Raw genomic sequence first — 14,505 nt, 5'->3', positions numbered from 1 at the left:
TGGTGGTGTAAATAATAACATTTTCTATTTATTAGACCTCCTACCCTCTGAATTTGCATATATTTTTTACTTGGAACCACATTGCGGCACAGGTAAGATATTTATATGGTATCTCAAAGGGTCTGGCTGTCCACAATAAGGGCACGTGGGTAGTGGCTAGCTACTGAGGCAGGCTAATCTAACAGCTAGCTTGTTATGTTACACTACACATTTGACTACAGGTTGCTATGTGTCTGTCAAATTATACTTTTTCACACGTGTTTCTCATTTGTAACGTTAATCACCTAGTCTGCGCGTGCGGTTGGGTTACAGGTAAAGGTCCGAATAAAACACGACATTACATCAGTTGGGTAGGCAACTCTAATATCACGTAGTTATTACTTTATCAATGTAGTGATAAGATAAGATGCATGATTAGTTCTGTCAACGTTACCTATAATTATGTTGCTTTTTAAGTTATGTCAACAGCAGCTGCTAGGATAGGGGGTTAAATACTAGCTAACTAATAAGTTAGTTAGAAAGCCACATTCAGTTTATACGACTAAGTAAGGGAGTAGCTCTAGTTTAGTTTTATTTGGTTTTTAATTGAGTTTATCTTCACTATTTGTCTTGTAAGACTTTCAAAGTACATATTGTATTTAATGTTATGTTTGCCGTATCAGAGCGGTTTGACCTAGCATTTACTAGCGAGCTAATCTTTTTTTTATGTACCTTTTATTACCTGACATTCATGTAGCTTGGTAGTGTTTTCTGTTGCACATTTTCAATTCATACATTGAAATAATGAAACGTTTTTGCAGTGTAGAGAAAGCAAAGCAAGTTGTACGAATTAGCAGAGCAGGTTAAGAAATATGAATTGGAAAAACCGTGTGAACTCTTTGCTAAAGTTGGTGTAAGTGACCACTTCACTTCTTAGTATAGCTGTCTGTATAGGGTTAGGCTAATCAGCTGCGTCAGTGGACACAGGTATCCTCCTCCAATAATCACAGGATGCTGTATGAATAAATCATTTAAGTATGTATTGTCTACAGTTTCAGAAATGGAATGTCATGACTTTAACATGTCTCTCAATCGAAATTACTCCTAACATCATTGTGAACGGCATTATTATAAGAAGTTTAAAGCTCGTTCTCCACAAAACCTTACATATAGGTATGTATCTAAAGTATAACAATCTGGAACTTGTTATACTTATTTCAAAATAGTAAAATTATTATTTTTTAAATAAGAAAATGTTGTTATTCCTTGATTATATTTAATACATAGTCAGAAAACATACTTTGGTCTTGAGAAAACTGTGATGGGCGTTATTGATGTTTTAGTGACTGAATGTCCAATTCATTAATTGATAACATAATTGTAAAATTATGTAAATGTAAAATTACTACTAGAAAACTAAAATAATTGTTATATTATTTAGCCATACTCCGACACATCAATGTGGTTAATTATTGTATTAGCTTTATTGCTGATTATAGTTAGTCTACGCCTTTTTTAACATCCATGAGCAATTAAATGTCCCTATCACATCTGCTCATAGGTCTTGACCATATGAGAGACAGTTTCTAGAATAATGCTATGCTCACTATGTATCTATCTGATTTTCAGAGCATCATGCCGTCCCCCTGTGACTCTCTGATTGACGACATTGAGGACATGGTGTCCTCTAGCGACCCCACACCTCATGAGAGACAGTCTGCTCGAAAGAGCATCATGCCGAGGTTCAGGAAGAAAAAAGAGCCTCTGAGCCAAGAGGAGCTGCATACTGATAGGTTTGTCAAATGTTTGATGTGGTGCACACAGTAGTTTAGAGTGTGACCTTAGTGTGATCTATTGCCAGTACAATATATTTTAGGCTGATATTGGGGAAAGTATATGCTAAATTCCCTTATTGACTACTTCCATTAGCAGTAGCTGACATCCTCGTGGATTCATCTTCTTATTACCGACACATGCATTTCCTAACATTCGGTCTATATGCTGTAAAATGTATTATCTCTTCGATTTACACACGGCATCTATTGCACGTCTGTCCGCCCTGGGAGAGGGATCCCTCCTCTGTTGCTCTCCCTGAGGTTTCTCCCATTTTTTCCCCCTTAAACTGTGGGTTTTCTCTGGAAGTTTTTCCTTGTACGATGTGAGGGTAGAAGGACAGAGGGTGTCGTTTTTCTCATACTGATATTCTGAACATTCTGTGCTGTTGTATTTGCTGTAAAGTGTCTCTACTGTAGGCTATTTTTATTATATGTACAGCACTTTGGCTCGACCAAAAATCGTTTATAAATGTGCTATATAAATAAAACTTGATTTGATCAATTAACTGCACGTTTTAAAACCAGTCTGTATTCATATTTTCTAGTGAATTCTATGTTGAATATATGTTGAACATAATGTTTCAATAATTTCGTGTTAACACTAAAGTAATAGACAGTAACTTTGCTTTTCCACAAGAAGCTTGGTTGACTTGGACCGGTAAAGGAAAAATACTTGATATAGTCTTTTAGTCATGTGGACTGACTCGTAAGTCATTAGTTAGACAGTTATGGTGACTGTCAAACTTACATGATCAGAGGCCTGTACTACGAAGCCGGATTTTCGCTTCGCGGGCTAACTTCAAGGAAAACTCGGGGTTTCCGGTCCTACGACGCTGGTTTTCTTTTTACTGGGCTAGATCTCCATGGTAACTTATGCTGAACGGCTAACCTGCTCCGGAGCAGGTTAGGTTGCAGAGATCAACTCAGTGAAAGCACTGCCTGCTGACAAATCAGAGTTCAGTGTGCTGAGTTTAAAGCGATCAAGTCATATTACAGGATAAAGGAAATACAGTTTAAATTGCCGTTGCAGGAAAGACGGCCGGCAAAAATCACAGACTGTGAACGTGTACATTAATAGAATATCACCTCCCATCTTCAGAGCAATCTGACTATTATAACATTAGCGTTAAGAAAGCTTAATTAAATATCTGCCACAACATTAGTAACCGGATCAAAGTAACATAGTTGTTATTATGGTCCTTGGTCTTGGAATGACCTTCAATCACGCCTCAAACTGACTGCACTTGTCTCAATAGCATGTTTTAAATTGAAGTTGTCTGAGGTCCTTACCACCAGCTGCTCTTGCAGTAGTAAGTAGTGTACCTTTCTTACTGTCCTAATGTGCACAATGTAGTGACTGCTTTTTTGTCTTTTGTTTTCTTAGTTATGTTCTCTGTATTTTATATGTTTGTGTTATGTGTAACGTTGCTGCCTTCTTGGCCAGGTCAGCATTGCAAATGAGATTCTATCTCAATGCTTTTATCTGGTTAAATAAAAAAAAAAATTACGTACAGTCCGCGGCACTGAGTGCAGACGTCGATTATCATTATCATTCATATCACATCATAATGTATCATATATTTCCGTATCTGAGTCAGCTTCTTGAGCCGTATCTGGACATGTTGACCGGCGGAAAAAAATCGAACTCAAACTCTGCCGCACGGTCCCCTCGTTCCTTGGAAGAGGCGGGTGGGTGGGTGTTTGTCATCTGCTGGTGGCAAACCGGAGAGAATTACAGCGAGGCAGGGATTGCAATGAATAACAGCAGCAGGAGCAAACGCTTGCCTCGGGGAGGGAGAAAAAGAGCCACAGCGGAGAATAAACAGACTACAGCGCCACTTACATGCCTGGCATATGTACTACAGCGTCTCCAGCGCTTTCGAGCGGCAATGGCCCAACCCCACATTCCCCTGATAGGTGGAGAGTTGGCCATATAGGCGGAGCACCACTTCTGTGACGTAGAAAATAATTCAAATCTGTATCAGTCTGTATCAGCTCCATTGCAGCCCCGTTTTTAAAGGAATGGTCCACTCATTAGATAATTAATCAAAACTTCAGTATTTAGTGAAACATTATGTTTAAACCATACCCTGAAGAAATCAGCGATATTCCCCGGTAAATAATGATTTTATAGCTCTTTTTTATCAAAACCTTTATATTCAGTCTGGCCGCCGCCATTTTTGCCATTTTCAGTAGTCACGTGATGGTCGTGACGTCATCCATGCGTTCACTTTGTCAACACCTATGGTCAACACACGGAAACATGGCTGAATATTTGAGTTCGGACTCGTCAGCAGAGGAAGAAGTTTTGATGTTTTATCAGTATGACAATACGACACCCTCTGTCCGTAGACCCTCACATCGTACAAGGAAAAACTTCCGAAGAAAACCTACAGTTTAAAGGGAACATGGGAGAAACCTCAGGGAGAGCAACAGAGGAGGGATCCCTCTCCCAGGACGGACAGACGTGCAATAGATGCCGTGTGTAAATTGAAGAGATAATACATTTGCAACATAGGTAGTCCAGATGTTTGGAAATGCATGTGTGTATAATAGGAAGATGATATAAGATACTATATGTATGCATGTAGTACCACCCTTGCTAGCGATTCCCTCTCTAGTTTAGCATACTCAGCTTCGTTGTCCCTGGCCATAGAATCACGATTTTATGGGGCTGGAAAAAACTGGGGGAAAATACACACTAGTCGGTACTACGCTATATGGAAAGGCCACCAAAAACGGTCCTGGCCTGGACGTTAAAAAGGGGCTAGCCGCTGCAATGGAAATGCGCTATAACATACCTTATTCTTACTCCGAGCACTACTTCTGCTCCTCCGTCCCTTCACACTTGCAGAGGGCGATTTCTCAACTGGCCGAACTGGTGTCCTGGTCGGTGATGACACCAGAAAGACCGATGGTACTGCATCTCCATTAAGTAATGGTTGTTCCATAAATCCCATGTTATGTTTTATCATACTCTCAGAGTAGTCGTCCGGAAATTTGAAATGTTCGCTGCATACATGAGCCTGTGAATCTTTCGGTTCGGGCCGGCCACATTTCGCTAGCCACTGCCTCTGAATGTACTTCTTACGCTTACCTTTTGGCAACAGATGGAACTAAGCATTCCGTGGATTGTTCCTATCAGAATTGTGGCAATATTTCGCGATACAGTGAGGCATATTTGAAGAGAGAAACTACAGTAAATAACATGGAGATCAACGTGTCCTCGAAAACCAAACGCATGGTTTACGTCACGTCCGGAAAATGGCGGCGCCCACAGTGTTGATGTTATTTCGGTATATAATCAGTTTAAAATCACTGATAAAGTCATCGGATTAAAAAAAAAAAAAGAAAGACTGGCAGAGACTGGTCTGTTTTATTGGATGATAATTATTTTTAAAAATGAGTGTCATGAGCATACCATTCCTTTAAAGATTTGGGTATGGAGGAAAAGAGAGAGGGTTGTGTTTTCTGACACTTGGTGAGTTCCCTGACACACCGGGGACACATATTCATGTATAAAAGACGTACAAAAGTGCATTTTGCATGATAGGTCCCCTTTAACTTATTTGGTGACACAGAGACTGCATAAGGAAATAATAGATTGATCTTATTTGGTTATGATCGTCACAGGACCTCACATTTCAAAAATAATGATTGACAGGTAAGAGCAAGAAGAAAAAAATGCACAGGTCCAATGAAAATGATTCAACCCCTATTGCACATTAGGTTTATTGGCAAAATATTTCAAAGGCTGTTTGCAATAAACAAATTCCACAACAACGGTTGAAGTAGTTCAATGAAACTAATATGTACAGTGTGCGAAAAAGTCCTATCGCCCGTGACGTGTTATTTACAATATCGGACAAGTACATCTTTCCATTGTCCGACAGACAAATGACGTTTTTCGGCCATATTTATTGACAAATTATTGATATATTCAGCTTACAAAAGGCAGAACTCATTTGCAAATTGTCCGTGTCCGCCATTGTTTGCGACCGCTTTACGTTTCCTTCTTTGTCATGTGTGATTAGGGATGGGTACCGAGCCCCGGTATTAAATGGGCCCTGGTGCGGAATTATTAAAGACAGTGGTACCGTTAAGCTCCGACGTTATCAGTCTTTTTATCGGTACTAGAGACATTTAAAAAATATGTCATATGTATTATTGCTAAATAAACATTATATTGCAGTTTTAGTTTCGCCAACTCCGTTTCTAATATGCAATAAGACTACATTTCATTTCATTTCAAACCTTTATTTATACAGATAAAATCCCATTGAGATCATTGATCTCTTTTCCAAGGGAGACCTGTTCAAGTAGTTCCACATGAAACATAAAAGCATAAACAGAACAACAAAAGGACATCATACAGCATCATTTACATGATTATCCACATAAACAGGTACCAATAGCTTCTGATTGACTAGCATCCAACCGAGCTTTAAAAACATTTAGTGGCACCAGATTGTTCAGTTTCCATTTAATTTGCAGACTATTCCAAGACAGAGGAGCTGTGCATCTAAAAGCTGTCTTCCCTAAGACAGTCCTAGCAGTTGGCACATTTAATAAAACCACAGCATTCGATCTCAGGCAGTAGCCACTTACAATTCTCCGTGAGATCAGGGAGCAGATATAAGATGGAAGTTTCCCTAGCATGGCTTTGTATATAAAAATGTACCAGTGACTGAGCCTCCGTACAGTTAGTGAAAGCAAACCAGCCCTTGCATACAGGGTACAGTGATGGGTTAATGCTTTACAGTTTGTCACAAATCTCAGTGCACTGTGATACGCAGCATCTAACTTGACCAGGCAATTGGCAGGTGCATTCATATAGACCAGATCCCCATAGTCCAGCACAGGTAAAAAGGTCACAGTGACTAGCCTTTTCCTGGCCTCAAGCGAGAAACAGGACTTGTTTCTGAAAAAGAACCCTAGCCTAACCCTCAGTTTTTTTAGCAGGTTATTGACATGAAGTTTAAAAGTGAGACAATCATCAAGCCAGATACCAAGGTATTTGTAACAGGCAACAACTTCAAGTTTTGTTCCTTGCGTAGTTACAATATCTAAAACAGGCTCTGGTGTCTTTTTTGCTTTTGAAAAGAGCATTACCTTGGTTTTATCCACATTTAAAAGAAGCTTTAATTCAGAGAACTGAGTCTGAATAATGTTAAAACAGCCTGTAATTTAACAACAGCCTCCTTAATGGTGGGACCTGCACAATACATCACAGTATCATCCGCATAAAAATGTAAAGTAGCTTCATCCACATTATCACCTAAACTGTTGATGGAGAATAAAAGTGGACCTAAAACAGAACCTTGAGGAACACCATTAGCAATGTTCAACCACTCAGAAGACAGCCCATCAAAATGAACACATTGGGACCTTTCAGAGAGGTAGTTCACAAACCACCCCACTGCAAGGCTGGATAGGCCAATACTGAGTAGCCTCTGCTTTAAGATGAGATGTTGTGTGTCAAACAAACGCTTTGGAAAGGTCAATAAACAGAGCTGCACAACTCTACTTATTATCTAAAATACTAGTAATGTCATTTACCACTTTCATCGTGGCAGTGATGGTGCTGTGTTTCTTTCTGAAGCCTGACTGATGTTTAGACAGGATGTCATTTGTACATAAAAACTCCTTTACCTGTTCACTCACTAGGCGTTCAAGAACCTTAGCCAGAACTGACAATTTAGAGATTGGCCTATAGTTATTTAAAATAGTTGCCTCCCCTCCTTTCAGTAAAGGCAAGACATAAGCAGACTTCCATACTTTTGGAATTGTATTTGTGCTGAGGGAGAGGTTAAAAAGAGAAGTAAGAGGTGGAGCAATAAAGTCTGCAGCTATCTTTAAAAAGAAAGGTTCTAAGTTGTCCGGGCCAGCCGGTTTCCTAGGATCTAGCTTAGATAAGGCTTCATGAACAACATCAACAGTAAAAGGGGTAAAACTGAAAGGGTTTTCCAGACCACGTTGTTCAGAGTCACAGACTGTGGTGTTTACAGAAGCAGAGTTAGACAGAATCAAATAGAGAACCACAGGACACAAAATGCTCATTAAAGCAATTTAGCATAGTGGCCCTGTCCGATATAGAGCCAGATGCTGTGGTAAGGCACGGAGGTAGCTCATTACGGATCTCACCGGTTGATATCGATTTTTATTGCTTTCCAACATTTCCTAGGATTATTTAGGTTTTCTGTGGTAACTGACAAATAGTACTTCGACTTTGCACTTTTGACATTTGAAGTGAAGCTATTCCTTAGCTGCCTAAAACGCAGCCATTCTATCTCTGAGCCTGATTTCCTAGCCTTTGCCCAGGCCTTGTTTCTCTCATGAAGGAGACTAGACAGCTCAGCAGAAAACCAAGGATTGTCTCGTCGCTTTACTCTAAAATTACGCAGGGGTGCATGTCTATCAATGATCTCCATAAAACCAAGATAAAAATAAGACCATGCGGTTTCTACATCAGCACACTCGATTTTACCCCAACAAAATCAAACAGATCATGCACAAAACCCTGCTCCACAAAATGTTTTATGTCTCTCTTGATGATAATGCGAGGTTTAACCTTTTGGACCTTAGTGTCCCTAATTGTGGCTACAACACAGTGATCGCTCAGATCATTTGCAAATACTCCCACAGAAGAATATTTATGGGGAACATTAGTTAAAATGAGATCAATTAGGGAGGATTTATTAGGGGACTTAATATTTGGGCGAGTAGGACTGTCCACAATCTGAGTAACATTCAATGAGATACAAAGGTTTTTAAAATCCTCTGACACTGCAGTTAACCAGTCCCAGTTAAAATCTCCAAGTAGGACTATTTCCTTGTAGTCTAGTTGTGATAAAAGATTTGCTAGTGAAGACAAGGAGTCTTTGACAGCTGAGGGGGGTCTGTAACAACTCACTACCATGACCTGTTGACCCTTTGCCACTTCTATATTTAAGGCTAAAAATTCAAATTGCTTACTGATCGATTTGGAAACTAATGTGGTTACACTGAACTTATTCTTAACATAAATTGCAACGCCACCACCTTTATTAGGCCGGTCGGTACGATACACATTAAAACCATTTAAGGCAATGTCAGAGGCCAAAATAGACTTATTTAGCCATGTTTCAGATAAGACAATGACGTCAGCGTCAGTCGATTTTGCCCAGATACGGACAAAATCTAGTTTACCTAACAGACTGCGCACATTCAAGTGGATGAAACCCAACCCAGACCTAGCTTTAAAAGCAGCAGGATTAGCGATCTGACTATTACTACTGGGCGGACCAGGGTTAGGTTGTACATTTCCTGACAGTAATAACAACAAAAAAACCAGGCATCTTTTCCTCTTAAATGACACACATACATTGTCATCTAATTTAGAAACACCGGAAAAGTCTGCGAGAGTGTGATTAGAGCTTAAGAAGCAGTCCTGAAGAACCATCATCGCAGGAAAATAAAAAAGACAAACATATTTTGTCGAGCAGATTGACTGTGACAAGGCAACCGGTAATTGTTTGAGCAACACATCCGAACCTTTGCAGGGGATGCCCACTGCGGGTGGCAGAACAGACCTGAATCCAGTAGACTTCTCAGAATGACTAGAGATCTTCTCATAGTCCAAAATAGTTAACAGGCACAGCAGAATCCCGATATGGGCCATTTTCCCAGACCAGCAGAGCATCCGGATAGGCGTGCAAGCAGGCCCGAAATGTGGAGGCGCTCCGTTCTCCTCGCGATATCCCCGGTGCAGAACCTCCTCAGTACAGCAGGATAGGCAAAGCAGGACCAGCTCGAGGCGTAGAGGCGCTCCGGTCTCTCAGCGATATCCCCGTGGTAAAACGTCCTCGGCACCGTAGAGCACGACAGGTGGAGCAGGTGGATACAGGCCTCCGCTACAGCAGTTGTAAAGCAGGCCGCAGCCCGAACGCGAAGCCGCTCCGGTCTCTCCGTTACGCCCCCCGGGGTAAAATCTCGCCAGGACAGCAGCACACGACAAGTGGAAGCAGGTCACCGCCACAGCACAACTGGGCAGGTGGAAAAAGGGGTCCCAAACAACAACGTGCAGCCGCTCTGTCTCTCCGCGACTTGCCGGGAAAAACCTCCCCACAACAGCACAGGTGCACAGGTAAACCTCCTATCCACGCCGACGGAAGAGAGGCAGCCCTGCCCCTCACTTTCCACGCTCCGTGAGGCGGATGAGAAAATGTGCTCCGCTCGCGAAAATGCGCTCCGCTCGCTCTGCTCTACGAGTGTAGAGTGTAGTGACAAGATTTCGAGTGATCGAAACGATCCGATCCGATCCAGACGAGAGATCTCTCTCCCCCGTCTGTGTGTGAGGGGGCGGGGCAGTTTACACACGTGGCTGCACACACACACACACACCACACACACACACCACACACACACCACACACACACACACACACACACACACACACACACACACACACACACACACACACACACACACACACACACACACACACACACACACACACACACCACACACACACCACACACACACACACACACACTCTAAAACTAAGCTCGTTGCCAAAAGTGCAATAAGAGTTATGTAGCAGAGTTATAGCATGTAAGAGCGGTAACACGAGCAATTTGTCTAAACAACAACACATTATGTCCCGTAATGTTCCACCACAACCTCAATCTTCCTCAAAAACAGGGGTCACCAACCTTTGTTAGGATGAGAGCTACTTTCACAAAATAAAACAAGCCGTGGGCTACTTTTACTCCTCTTTTTTTAGTTTTTTGCAGTGTATATATTTAGCACATTTTAACATTATTATATGCTTACCTTTAACCTTTGTGTGCTGTTTGGGTATGTGGGACCCGGTTTCAGCATTTACTAAAAGAAAATGTATTCAATTTAATTATTTTAACCTGCTTTATTTGGGGGTGGACCTCCTGGAAGATATTTTTTTATATGTTGAAGTTAAATGCATCAATCTGGTGCACTTTGAGCACAAAATGAATGTATGGATACAGCTCTCAACACTCATATGAAAGAGAGCTGTATACGTTTCAATAATCCAAACATCTTTAGAATAGGATCACAACCAATAACAAATCATTTAAACTTGTTTATTCTTATCTTATGTTACCTAGTTCTATTTCGTATATGGCTTCGCCCTCTAAGGCTATCGCTATTGGGTTATCCCTCTGCGCCCCCGCGCAGCACTGAAACACTTGTAGTCCACGCCCACCCGCTAGGTGGGCCCCACCCTCGGGCCTCCTTCCGGTATAAGTAGGAAGGCGGCCCGGCAATCTGCTCCCTCTTTTCTTCAGCAAACCAGCACAGTTACTGAAGCACAGCAATTGAGAATCATCAGGACAACTGCGTCCGTGATTGTCCCTCATGTGGCGCTGGGTTCATAATGAGTTATGAGCAGCAGAGATAAAAGCAGTATTCAAATCTGCCGGGGGTCAGAGCACGCGTACGCGGCTCGAAACCAGCAGGTATGCACACACTGCGCTCGTCTCCCCTCGGGCGACGGGAAGCGGAGAGCGGACGCTCTTGCTGCTGTGACCGAGGAGGACGATTGGCCCGTCCAGGCTTACGAGCCCTTGGACGGGGCCTCGTGTCCCTGGGGCCGAGTGCCGGGCAAGAGTCCGAGGAAAAAGGTAACTCCTGCCCCGCCTCCCTCCACAGTTCACCGTTCGGTTCTCCCCTCCCTCCTCTCCCCCGGACGGCGGAGTCGGAGCAGGGTGCCAGCTTGGCGGCCGAACATGCTTTCCCCCTCTCCGTCACCACAGCGCGGCGGCGAATAACATCGACGCGGCTCTCAAACTCGGTGGGGACACTGGTAGAGCGGTCCACCACCGAGGCAGAGGAAATCAGCAAGGCGGCCAGCACGGCGCTCATTCTGTGCGCGTCCGTCGCTGTCTCCCAGGCAAGGATTTCCGCGTGGGTGACACAGATCCAGCGCCACCTCAGGCTGAAGTAGGTGTCTGTTACGGAGACGGCCAGAAAAGTACTACTGGACGCTCCAATCAGCCCAGACGGGCTGCTCGGACCCCAGTTCCACGCCATGGTGGAGTCCATGAAGACGGCCGCGGAACAGGCGGACGACATTCGCCAGCATGTGCAGCTGGCTCCAGCCGGCTGAGCTGCCACAGCGGCATCAACGCCCGCAGCAGCTGCGGCGTCTACGCCGGCCACAGGAGGCCGCAAGCGGAGAGACGCCCACAGCAACCGCCTCGGCGTCAGACTTGCCCTTCAGCGGCTGCAGGGGCTCCGTCCCACGTCTCCGCTCCCCCGCCACCCCAGAGACAGGGTCTCCCGGCGGCGTGTCAAAGGGGAGTGAGGCTCCCCCGCTCCTGGTCTGCTCCGCGAGAGCCTCCGAGGAAGCAGAGCCGGTAATTAAGCCGGCTGCCACTAATCTGTTGATTAAGTAGACAGCAGGGCTCCCTGCAGAAGCCTGCTGGTTTTAACGGTTAATAACCTGCAGAGCTCGCGGCATTCCTCTGTCCGAGATACGCCTCCTACACACAGTCATAATAACCCATGAGCGCCGTTTTAACGCCTCATGTGGACAGCACTGCACACACCTCCACTCATCCCCTGAGCGTGGACACGCCTCATGATGACAGCCGGAGTGAAACGCAGCGTGTGGAGGCTTCCTCGCAGCCCTTTCGCGGCTGCCACTAATCTGTTGATTAAGTAGACAGCAGGGCTCGCTGCAGAAGCCTGCCGGTTTTAACCTCGGTTAATAACCTGCAGAGCTCGCGGCATTCCTCTGTCCGAGATACGCCTCCTACACACAGTCATAATAAACCCATGAGCGCCGTTATAACGCCTCATGTGGACAGCACTGCACACACCTCCATCCATCCCCTGAGCCTGTACGTGCCTCATGATGAGTCGGAGTGAGACGCAGCGTGTGGAGGACCCCGCGCAGCCCTTTCGGTCCAAGCTCACCTTGGGTTGCCTCACGGGCAGCGGCGGCAGGGGCTCTGGCGTGGCTCGTCACCATGACGACCAAAAAAACACATCTCGAGCACGTGCGCCCTCTCTCAGAGGTTTTCTCAGAGTGGCAGCGTGTGGGTCTGATGGACAGATGGATGAGCAAGCTGATCAGCAGAGGATGCGTCCTGCAGTTCGCCTCTCCCCCCCCCCCCCCCCACAGTTCAATGGGATACAGAAACACTCCTGTCCTCCCAGAAGCTATGTCTTGCGCTCCAATCCGAGCTGCTGGAACTCCTGTTGAAAGAGGATATTTCCAGGGTTCCTCAAAGGGAGAAAATCAGGGGTTTTCACTCCCGTTATTTTTCTAATCCCGAAAAAGACTGGGGCAATGAGACATCCTCGATCTGTCAGTATTCCACATGCTGACGATCAAACAGGTGCTGGAATGTGTTCACCAGGACGACTGGTTCACTTCCACCTGAAGGATGCATACTTCCACGTACCCATCATCCCGAAACACAGGAAATTCCTGCGTTTTCTCATTTCAGGGAATATCAGACCAGACAATCGTCTGCCGTTCGGATATTTCCTGGCTCCTCCCATTTTTGTGTAGAGAAGGCTGGAGCCACTACACAGAGGAGGGATGAGAGTGTGGTTTCCTCTGGACGACCTGCTATTTGCTGGCTCGCTCCAGGGAGGAAGTCGCTTTACAGACGGTACATCTCGTATCGCATCTGTCAAAGCCTGGGTTTCATAATAAATTGGAAGAAGAGCTGTCCTCTCCCTCTCAGACAAATGTTTATCTGGAGTGGAATTAAACTCAGCCAGCAGAGCGCGGCTCTCGCGGCAGCGAGTGGAGAAACTGACAGCTCTCCTCCGGCATGTCACAACCCACACAGCCCTCTCCGTGACGCAGCTGCTCGGCGTTGGCGTCAGCTGGTCACGTGGTGATCCCCTGGGTCTCTTCCAACAGGGGGACACTCCAGAGGTGGTTCATTCGCTGCAGAAGCCTGCTGTTTTTAACCTATTGGTTTATAAACTGCAGAGCTCGCGGCATTCCTCTGTCCCAGATATGCCTCCTACACACGGTCATAATAAATCCACGAGCACCGTTATAACGCCTCGTGTGGACAGCATACACACACCTCTCATCCTCTGGGCGTGTACGCCCCTCATGATGAGAGACGGAGTGAAATGCAGCGTGTGGAAACTCCCTCGTAGCCCTTTTGCCTCACGGGCAGCGGTGGCAATGGCGTGGCTCGTCACCATGACGACCATTACGGCACATCACAGAGAAGCCTCTCCCCCCAGCAGTTCCATGGGATACAAGAAACACTCCCGTTATCCCAGGAACAGTGTCTTGCGCGGTTTACTCCCGCTATTTTTCTAAATCTCGGAAAAGAACGGGGGAGTCGCCCCGTTGCTGTACAATCAAACATGTGTTGATTTGCACAGACAACAGGCCACGGCTATGGAAGCAGCCTACCTCAATCGCCAGGGAGGAGTACGATCCGCGCAGCTTTTGAACGCAGCCAGGCGGCTGCTGTTCTGAGGAAGAAGCCACGTCTCATCTCTTCTGTCTTGTGCGCGCGCTGTCCTGCTATGTGGTGCGCACGGCGGCCTGGTATGTATGTAACTCATCTCTTTCGACTCCACCTCGAGCGATAGAATTACTAACAAAGAACTGCTAACAGAGCACTTATATACTAATAAAGGACTGGCTTATCTATAGCCAGTTGAGTAGCACTTGAAACGCTTGGCTCTA

At 44.9% G+C, this 14,505-nt stretch overlaps 1 protein-coding gene across 1 annotated transcript in view; it reads left to right on the top strand.

Annotated features, from left to right (window-relative positions):
* The window catches only part of cdkal1 (CDK5 regulatory subunit associated protein 1-like 1), a 314,194-nt gene continuing 299,689 nt past the window's right edge, over window positions 1-14,505 (top strand). Inside the window, exons 1-2 of the mRNA XM_034102687.2 lie at window positions 1-92; window positions 1,609-1,772. Coding sequence (XP_033958578.1) covers window positions 1,615-1,772 — 158 coding nt within the window. The 5' untranslated portion in view covers window positions 1-92; window positions 1,609-1,614. The remainder of the gene's footprint in view (window positions 93-1,608; window positions 1,773-14,505) is intronic.

This window comes from Pseudochaenichthys georgianus, chromosome 16, assembly GCF_902827115.2.
Source record: "Pseudochaenichthys georgianus chromosome 16, fPseGeo1.2, whole genome shotgun sequence".
In the NCBI taxonomy this organism is placed as follows: Eukaryota; Metazoa; Chordata; class Actinopteri; order Perciformes; family Channichthyidae; genus Pseudochaenichthys; species Pseudochaenichthys georgianus.
The sequence above is the reverse complement of the archived record's forward strand: the minus strand, read 5'-3'. Positions and strand labels throughout refer to the sequence as shown.